The sequence below is a fragment of the Quercus lobata genome, chromosome 11 (assembly GCF_001633185.2).
Source record: "Quercus lobata isolate SW786 chromosome 11, ValleyOak3.0 Primary Assembly, whole genome shotgun sequence".
Classification (NCBI taxonomy): Eukaryota; Viridiplantae; Streptophyta; class Magnoliopsida; order Fagales; family Fagaceae; genus Quercus; species Quercus lobata.
Window position 1 is genome coordinate 26246961 of NC_044914.1, and position 9870 is coordinate 26256830.

At 44.6% G+C, this 9870-nt stretch overlaps 1 protein-coding gene across 1 annotated transcript; it reads right to left on the reverse strand.

Moving 5' to 3' along the window:
• Window positions 1–6015: 6015 nt before the first annotated feature.
• LOC115966626 lies at window positions 6016–6564 on the reverse strand. The gene has a single exon (XM_031085826.1). It carries the CDS (start codon window positions 6562–6564, stop codon window positions 6016–6018), a length of 549 nt encoding a protein of 182 aa, XP_030941686.1.
• Between the last annotated feature and the right edge of the window lie 3306 nt (window positions 6565–9870).

Below are 9870 nucleotides of genomic sequence, written 5' to 3' on the forward strand. Positions count from 1 at the left end.
CTCCACCTCCTCCTTCTCCTTCCGGGTAGACTCGTAAGAGACAACGGGTCGCTGACCTAACCTCCACTAGCCCGGGAGACGCTCAGGTTCAAACTCCTCACCAACCGTCCAGGGGTGTCACTATTCGGGAGCCCTCAGCCCAGGTTGGGACAAACGTGGCCTCATCCTCTAGATCGGCGCAGTTATGGCTACCCACATTTGAGTTAGATGGCACGTCACTCCCGACTAGTGCCAGTGTTCGGGCATGGGAGAAAAGAGAAGGGGGTCGTGTTGCCCAATTCTTGGTGCACGGTCTCCTTTTACCCGAGGACGTGAGCACTTTTGCGGATGGGACTGATAAGTCCATAGGGAGAAGACTCCAATGGCACATTGTCGCGGTAACTTCTCTTCCTTTATACACTTGCTTTTTACACATATTCTTATTATTGCCATATACGTTGCTTCTTTAAGTTACCGTGCATGAGTAATGTCGTCTCTAACAGGCTGCTCAGCTAGCCCATATCCTGAACGAAAGGGTGAAGGACCTTACTGAGGAGGTTGACTGGGAGAAAGTCGGCAAGGAAGAGGCTGTAAAAACGGCTAAGGAGAAGACGAAAACTATTGAGTCAACCGAGAAGAGGGCCGCTGCCGTGGAGAAATCCCTGGCGTCGGCTGAGAAAAGGTCGGTGGAGCTGGTGACGCAGCAAAATGAAACGGAAGTGAAGCTGGCCAAAGTAGCAAGTTTAAACTCTACCTTGTCCAAGGAAGTTGCTGATTTACGAGCAGCTCTGGAAGCTTGTGAGGGTAAGTGGTATGATGAGGGTTTTACCGATGCAGAGAAGGGCGTTGAGCCGGTAGTAATGCAAGCTCGGTAGCTGTCTTTTTAGGAGGGCTGGATGGTTGCCCTACAGGCCTTAGGAGTGCCCGAAGACTCCCCTCTTAGGGACCCTAGCTGAATCCCCTTTCTAGACCCTACCCCAGTCGCGTAGAACCTTGCAGGACCAAATGACGAGGAGGAAACGGATAGTTTGAAGGAGTTGGTGGAGCAGATTGATGCTCATGTGGAAATGATCGGGACAGAAGCCACTAGCAACCCCCCTACTGACGACCCTTCTGGTGAAAATGTTCATCTCCAGCCCTCTGTATCCGAGCACCATTCCACCGAGATGGCCTCTGTGACGCAGCCTGTGGATCTTACTTCCTGATTGCCGAACCTGTTTTACTTTATCTTTTATTTGCTTTTATTTAGTAACTTTTATTTCGAGTTGGTTTGCCCATGTTGCCGAGCTGTGGCGACTAAACAATTAATTTCCAGTTTCTTTACTAAACAGTTACTTAATTTCCGGGTTTAAACTTAATTTCACCGGGTTTTGGTGATGAAGTAATTGATTTTTTATGCTTAGTTTTGACTAAGGTTTATTTGCTGGCCAATTACCTTAATCCTTTTTATGACTATGCATTTATATTTTAACATCTTTGTAAATACTTCAGAGTTTCCGTGCATGCATGTTTCACTAATGAACAGGGCATGTTTCCACCTATATAATATTTTCATTTTGTAATATTTTTGTCCTTAGAATGTTTTGAATAAAGTTCCCACCTATTCGGTGATAGGGATCAAACCGAGAAGCAGTCTTCTGTCCTTAGAAAATTTTGAATAAGGTTTCCACCTGCTCGGTGATAGAGATCGAACTGAGAAACAGGCTTCGATCCTTAGAAATTTTTGAATAAGGTTTCCACCTGCTCGGTGATGGGGATCGAACCGAGAAGTAGGCTTCTGTCCTTAGAAATTCTTGAATAAGGTTTCCACCTGCTCGGTGATAGGGATCGAACCGAGAAGCAGGCTTCTGTCCTTAGAAATTTTTGAATAAGGTTTCCACCTGCTCAGTGATAGGGATCGAACCGAGAAGCAGGCTTCTGTCTTTGGAAATTTTTGAATAAGGTTTCCACCTGCTCGGTGATAGGGATCGAACCGAGAAGCAGGCTTCTGTCCTTAGAAATTTTTTAATAAGGTTTCCACCTGCTCAGTGATAGGGATCGAACCGAGAAGCAGACTTCTGTCCTTAGAAATTTTTGAATAAGGTTTCCACCTGCTCGGTGATAGGGATCGAACCGAGAAGCAGGCTTCTGTCCTTAGAAATTTACTAACTACTTGAATCTCTTCAGCTTCCTCCGTGTTCATTAATCGGACGTACTAAAAAAAAAAAGAATTGGTTGAGCCTGCACGAACTAGTTACATCGTTATCATATTAGTTAGTACAAAGTACATTTTTCCATGCATGGATGGTCATTGATAAAATTTCTTAAGATTATAAGCATTCCAAGGCCGGGGCAACGATATCTCGTTCATGTCTTCCAGATAATACGCTTCTACACCTACAATGGCTGTAATTCTGTACGGTCCTTCCCAAGTTTGAGCTAGCTTCCCAGCATTTGTATCTCGCATGCTTCCTATTGCTTTCCTCAGTACCAGATCTCCGGCATTGAATTCCCTCACCCTTACATCTTGGTTATAATGCTGGGCAAGCTTTTGCTGGTACTCAGCTAGTCGTATAGTTGTTGTGTCCCGGTATTCTTCAAGTAAATCGAGACGCTCCATCAGCTAACCATCATTCTGGGATGTGTTGAATTCTGAAACTCGCGTGCTACACAAATTGACCTTGGCTGGTATCACGGCCTCTGCCCCGTACGTGAGAGAGAATGGGGTCTCCCCCGTAGACCTTCGAGGAGTTGTCCGGTATGCCCACAAAACATTGGGTAGTTCCTCGGCCCAGTTGCCCTTTGCACCTTCCAGTCTTCTCTTCAAGCCGTTCACGATTACCTTGTTCACGGTCTCAGCCTGGCCATTACCTTGGGGATATGTTGGAGAGGAATATCTATTTCTAATACCGAGGTTGCTGCAGAATTTGCGGAAAGCTCGGTTGTCGAACTGCAATCCATTATCCGATATAAGGGAGTTCGGAACCCCAAACCTGGTGAATATATTCTTTCATACAAATTTCTTCACATCTACGTCCCAGATATTAGCCAGAGCCTTCGCCTCTGCCCATTTGGTGAAGTAATCGACGGTTACCAAAACAAATCTTCGATTGCCCGTTGCTCGGGGAAATGGCCCGAGTATATCCAGCCCCCATTATGTGAAGGGCCAAGGACTACTAATTGGGTTCAAATGGTTGGCAAGCTGGTGTATCAGAGGGGCATGCTTCTAGCATTGCTCACACTTTCGAACGTATTCCGCAGCATCCTTTTGCATTTGGAGCCACCAGAATCCCTGAGTCATTGCTCGGTGCGCCAATGATCGTCCTCCTACATGGCTACTGCATACCCCTTCATGCAGCTCGGCCATGAGTTGGCCTACTTTCTCTGGGTGTAAGCACAAAAGATACAGTCCCCCGAATGACCTGCTATAGAGCTTTAGGTCTTTGGACAACTAATACTGGGCAGCTACCCTACGGATCTTGTTGGCTTCCTTCTCATCGTCGGGGATTCGGTCGTCAGCTAAGAAGTCAATGATGGGATTCATCCAGCTTGGTCCAAGTGTTGAGATTGTTGTGACTTCGACCCTTGTAGCCTCCTCATCTCTCGCCACCTTAATGCTAGGCTCGGGGACAAGTTCCACTCTGATTAGTCGGGGAATCTCCTCAGCAATTGACGATGCCAGTGTGGTGAGGGAGTCAGCGTGTTTGTTCTGTACTCAGACCACTTAGATCACCTTCACCATACAAAAGTTACTTATGGTCTACTTTACCAATTCTAAGTATGCTTTCATCCGAGGATCTCAAGTCTCAAACTTCCCTACACCTGGTTGACTATGAGCCATGAATCCGAATAAATTTCCACATCCCAGGCTTCTAACCTTGAGACTGCCCTCAATCTGGCAAGCAAAGCTTCATACTCTGCCTTGTTGTTGGAGGCGTTAAACCCCAGTCTAAACGAATGCTCTAAGAGAATATCCTCTGGGGTAATTATGACAATCCTGGCTCTGGCCCCTTTGGCACTGGAAGCACCGTCCACATGCACATTCCACGGGCAATGTTCCAGCCGACAGACCATTTCCCCTTTAGGAGAGAATTCCGCCACAAAATCAGCTAATACCTGCCCTTTTACTAAACTTCTCGGCTTATACCTTACGTCAAATGCCCCGAGCCATGTCCCCCACTTAGCTATTCACCCTGTGAAATCAGATCTTTTCAATAATGACTGTAGAGGGTATTCGGTCAACACATACATGGTATGAGCCTGAAAGTACTGAGGCAACTTCCTAGTGGCATGTACTAGGGCCAACACCAATTTCTCCAATGGCAAATATCTGGTCTCTACGTCGACTAGGATCTTGCTGATATAATACACGGATTGTTGTACTCCCTGGTCTCTTAAAAGCACGACACTTACAGTATGGTCAGACACCGAGAGGTAAATAAACAGCTCCTCTCCGGGCTCTGGTGCAGTCAACATCAGCGCCCACGTTAAGTACTCCTTGAGATCCTGAAAAGCCTTTTCACATTCATCATCCCACCGAAATCCCTTCCACTTCTTTAAAAGCTGATAAAATGGACGGTAGCGATCTGAGAATTTTGAGATGAACCGATTAAGAGAGGCCAACATCCTAGTCAACACCTGTACTTCTTTCAGATTGTTTGGTGACCTGAGATGCTTCACGGCCTTTATCTGATCGGGATTAACCTCTATCCCATGGTTGGTGATCAAGTACCTCAAAAATTTGCCAGGCCTCACTCCAAAGGCACATTTTTCGACGTTAAGGCGTAATTTATGTTTCCGCACCACCTCAAACACCCCCTGAAGATCCTCTACATGTCGTGCCTCTTGCTTACTCTTCACCACCATGTCGTCAATATACACTTCAACTGAATGCCTAATTTTATCCTGAAATATCCTCGTCATCATCCGCTGGTATGTCGCCCTGGCATTCTTTAGCCCAAAAGGCATCACGGTGTAATAATAATTAGCGTCAGGGGATATGAATGCCGTTTTCTCCTGGTCTTCGGCGGCCAGGGCAATCTGATGGTATCCTTGAAAGGCATCTAGGAAACTCATCCTCGGGTGCTCGTAAGTGGCATCCACCAATTGATCAATTTTTGGCATGGGAAACGGATCCTTTAGGCATGCTCGGTTCAAGTCCGTGAAATCTACACAGACCCTCCATTTGCCGTTCTTCTTCCTGACGACCATGGTGTTTGCCAGCCACTCCGGGAAAAAGGTCTCCTTTATTGCTCCAACCTCCTTCAACTTTTCTACCTCCTGCCTTATCGCCTCAACATGGTCTTTTGCTGATCTTCTCGGCTTCTACTTCTTCGGGGGATACGAGGGGTCTACATTAAGCTTGTGGATGATTAACCCGAGATCAACCCTGGGAACTTCATAGGGGTTCCAAACGAAGACATCTATGTTTTAAGTCAGAAATAGCAATACTTGGACCCTTTCCTCATTATTCATGCTCACTCCAATCTAAAAATATTTATTAGTGTCCGATAATATCTTTACCTTTACTAGCTCCTCGGCGCAGCCAGCCCCCATTCCTTCTCGAGACCCCTGTGATTGCTATAAAGGGACCTTCTGGGATGCATCTTCCTGCTCAACCTGCTCCTGTTCAGACCGCCCAGTCCCCTCATCTCTTTCTAGTTGTCCGGTTGTTTCTCCTTGATTGACTTGATTCACCCACTTCCAATTAACTACAGCAATAAGACACTGTCTGGCCGTTTGCTGGTCTCCTCTTATCATGGTGACACCTTGCTCGGTTGGGAACTTGATCTTTACATGTAGGGTAGATGAGACAGCCCCTATTGAATGGATTCACCGTCTCCCCGGGATGGCCGAATATGGGGAAAATGAACTTACTATTGTAAATGTCACTGCCACCTCCTTCCCTCCCATAATCACGGGAAGTGAAATTTGCCTTTCAGGAATCACTACTTTACCGTCGAACCCAACCAAGGGCAAAGTGTGCTTCATCAGCTCCTCTTTCCTCAGTCCGAGTCCCTTGAACAGATTTGGGTACATTACGTCAGCCCCGCTTCCTTAGTCTATCATTACCCTTTTTACTAAGAAGCCATTTATCCAGGCCATGACCACTAATGTGTCATCATGTGGTTGGATCGTCCCCTCCAAATCGTCATCGTCAAATGAGATAGGCTCCCATACAAACTTCATCTTCTTACCCGGCGACTGTAGGTCCGGGTTACCCTCTACTGGTACTACTGTCAACACTCCTTTCCTTCTTCCTGCAATAAGCTTTTCCGGGGCAACATGGATAACTTCAATCACCCCTACAAGGGGTGGGAGAGGTTTTCCCCTTTGTCGAGTATCTTGCCCTGTGATTCTATCCCCCGAGTCCAGCACGACATCCTTTAAATGCCCGGCCTTAATTAATTGCCCGAGGTGATCCTTCAACACCCGGCACTGTTCGATAGTGTGACCTTTGTCCCAATGATAAGTGTAATATAGATTCTGATTCTTCCTGGATAGGTTCCCTCCCATCTTGTTCGACCATCGAAAATACGGCTCGTGTTTGATCCGGTCAAGAATCCTATGTACCAGTTCCTTAAACGTTACATTCACTTTTCCCATCTGTGCGATTGGCTTTTGAATCGTCAGACCCCCCCGAGATCTGAACGGGAAACCGATTTTCTGGGGATGATTCATCATTGGTGCTTTACCTTTGCTTTGCAGCCGGTCATCCTCTAATCATTTATATTCCTCAATGCGTCTTATAAGCTGCCGCATGCCTTCTGGAGGCTTCTTAGTCAACGACTCTCATAGCCCGGAATCCTCAGGCAACCCCATCCTAAAAGTGCTTGCTGCAACCCTTTCGTTATCCCCACCTATCTCATTGTATAGCTCTCAATACCGACTAGCATAACTACGGAGGGTCTCTCCCGCCCTTCTGGAGGCTTCTTGGTCAACGACTCTCGTAGCCCAGAATCCTCGGGCAACCCCATCCTAAAAGTGCTTGCTGCGACCCTTTTGTTATCCCACCTATCTCATTGTATAGCTCTCAATACCGGCTAGCATAACTACGGAGGGTCTCTCCTGCCCTCATTTTTATTGACAGAAGCGCATCTACCAGCGGAGGTACTCGGTTACAGGTCACAAACCGAATGCCGAACTCCTGAATTAGTTCGGAAAAACTGCGTATGGATCCTTTCCATAACCTGTTAAACCACCTCAAAGCAGTTGGTCCCAGACTTGAAGGAAATACCTTGCACATCAGCGCATCATTATGAGTATGCAAAGACATCATCTGAATATAATGACTGACGTGCTCTACTAGATCAGTTTTCCTGCCGTAGCAATTGAACGATGGGCGGGTAAACGTGTCTGGCATTTCGGCCTGCTCGATTTCGTCCGAAAACGAGGATCGATCTACTTTTCACAAAGCGCGACTCATGGCAGCATTTCGAGGCCGCCTTTCCTCCGGGGAGACTGAGTTCCTAACTTGATTTTCCCAAGAACGTGAGCGGTCTCGGCGTTGCCCCGACTCTCGGGAGGAAGACCGGTTCCTATATCATTGAGATCCCCGCGAATGTGAACGGTCTCGGTACTGATGGGATTCTCGGGAATGTGAACGACTTTGCCATAACCGAGATTCGGACTGATTAGATCCCTCCCCATATCTATTTCCCTCAATACCGACCTCTCGTTGTTGGTCATCTTTGTCTCTTCTTCAACGCCTACGCCATACCACCAGCTCCAAACCCCTAACTAGTCTGCGCAGTCGTTCAAGCTCTTCATCTTGTTCCTCCCTCTGCCTACGTCCCGTAGCACCAGAGACTGTTCGTTGGGTTTGGTACGATCCTTCTCCCATGCCAGACATTTCTTCTTGTTGGTCGTGCTCCCTATCTTCTCGTTCCTTCCGTCTGCGCTTTCGCCAGCTAGACCCCCGAGAAGACCCTACGGATCCACTTTTCGCGTGACCCCCTGAATGCCTTTCAGACATTTTTCCTGAGCTCAAGTCCCTCTAGAACCACAGCATCGTAGGAGAGCCCCACGGTGGGTGCCAATTGTACGCACCAAAGACGGGTTTGCTGGGCCAAACCGCTACTTGGGCTCACAACTTATTTGTATGGTGGGTCTGGGTATCCTACTTTGGGTTGTTCCAGGTTTAGAGACTCAATGAGATCACTTTTCTCTTTCTCTACATTTTCTTCCTCTCAAACCCTTTCTTTCTCTCTCTTTTCTCCTCACAAAATTGCATCCCCTTTCCATTCATTAGTTTCTCCTATTTATAGCCCATTGTTAATGGGGTGATCATCATTATCTTTTTAACTAGTGCAAAGAGAGGTCCAATGTTGATAAATTTAAGTGGATGTTTGGGTATGAGTGACTTTGGAAATGGTTCCCACTGTAGCGAACGTGTTCGGCAGCGGAGTTTCTTAGGGTTCTGCCGAGCACTCAAATGGTGATATGACTGAGCATGTGTATATCGTCCGAGGATGATTTTCCGAGCAGTATGTGAGCAGGGCACCCGCAGTCCACTTTTCAAGTATTCGGACAACACCCAGCTTTGACTCATAGTTATTGTGGGCTTGGGACGAGATCCTTAGCGGTGCGGAGGTTGGACCCCCGGCCCATATTGTTAACCCATGGCCCAAGGCCCAAATGGACTTGGATGTTAGGTGCCGTACAATTTGCATTCGACAAAAGTAGAATAATGTTATGTCCATAATATTTTCACTACAAATTTATAACAAATCTTATGTGGTAAATTATTATTGGATTTAAATTGGGGTCACCACTAATTTTAATTGTTTATCCATTAACAACAGCTTGCTATCAAGGTTTTGTTGTGAAATTATTGTGGATGTTACATTTCTCACAAAAATAAGCTTGGCCCCCAATATAACCCTTAACCCCTTAAACAATAAAAAAAAATTAAAAATTAAAAATTTAAATATCAGTAATAAAAATCAACTCAAATAATAATAAATATAGCCCAAACAACAACAAGATTAGGCCAAACAACAACAAACGAACAAAATATTCAACAAAAAGCCCATTCAAAAACCAAAAATAAAAATAAAAACCCTTAATAATTCAATTAGTAACTTATTCAACCCATTACATTAAAATAATCTCTAATTTCATTTTTCTAAAAAAGAAAGTACCAAAAACAAAAAGTCCGTTCAAAAAATAAAAAATAACTACCCCTAATAATTCAAATTCATAACTTGTTCAACCCATTATATTAAAATAATCTCTAATTTCATTTTGCCAAAAAGAAAGAAAAAGTACCAAAAGAGATCCGGTAATTTTGAGTTCTCCTTAACAATGCCAGCAACTTTGCTTTCCTTAGCTTTGCAATCGTAGCAATTCTACTCTCCTCGACATCTTGGTTTGCAGTTACAACATGAATCATCCATTGCTCTCTACCCCCCTCTCTCTCCTTTTTTTTTCTTTTTTCTTTTTTATCAATGGTCCAGGCTCTCTCTCTTTCACTTTATTGCACTCACATCAACATTCTTAATTGTCACTCTATTTTTCACCGATCCCTTTTTACTTTTTCATTTTATTAGTAACTTCATGTATTTGCATTTTTTTTTTTTTTTTTTTTTACAATGATGTAAATGATTTCAAATTCTACTATTAATAGATTTTGTATAATTTAAGCTTATTAATAACTACCCTAGAATTTTAAAGCCGCCATTGGGTAGTGGTTTAGGACAAATCTTTTATTAAAATCAATTAGACTTTTTTAGAAGAGCCATGCAAGAATTAGTTAAAAAAAGTACTTGTTTATTTGTTTCTATTGCTTTCTAAATTCTCATATACTCAAATACACAGTCTCTACTTGTCGTTAATAGAAAACTTTAACAAAAATTCAACTCTTTAAAGAAACATCATTGTCTCTTAGTTAAAAGGATACAAAATTTTCGA

Bases quoted from the DNA above. Each gene is read 5' to 3' on its own strand.
- LOC115966626 (XM_031085826.1), bottom strand. From the start codon at position 6,564: ATGGGAAAAGTGAATGTAACGTTTAAGGAACTGGTACATAGGATTCTT.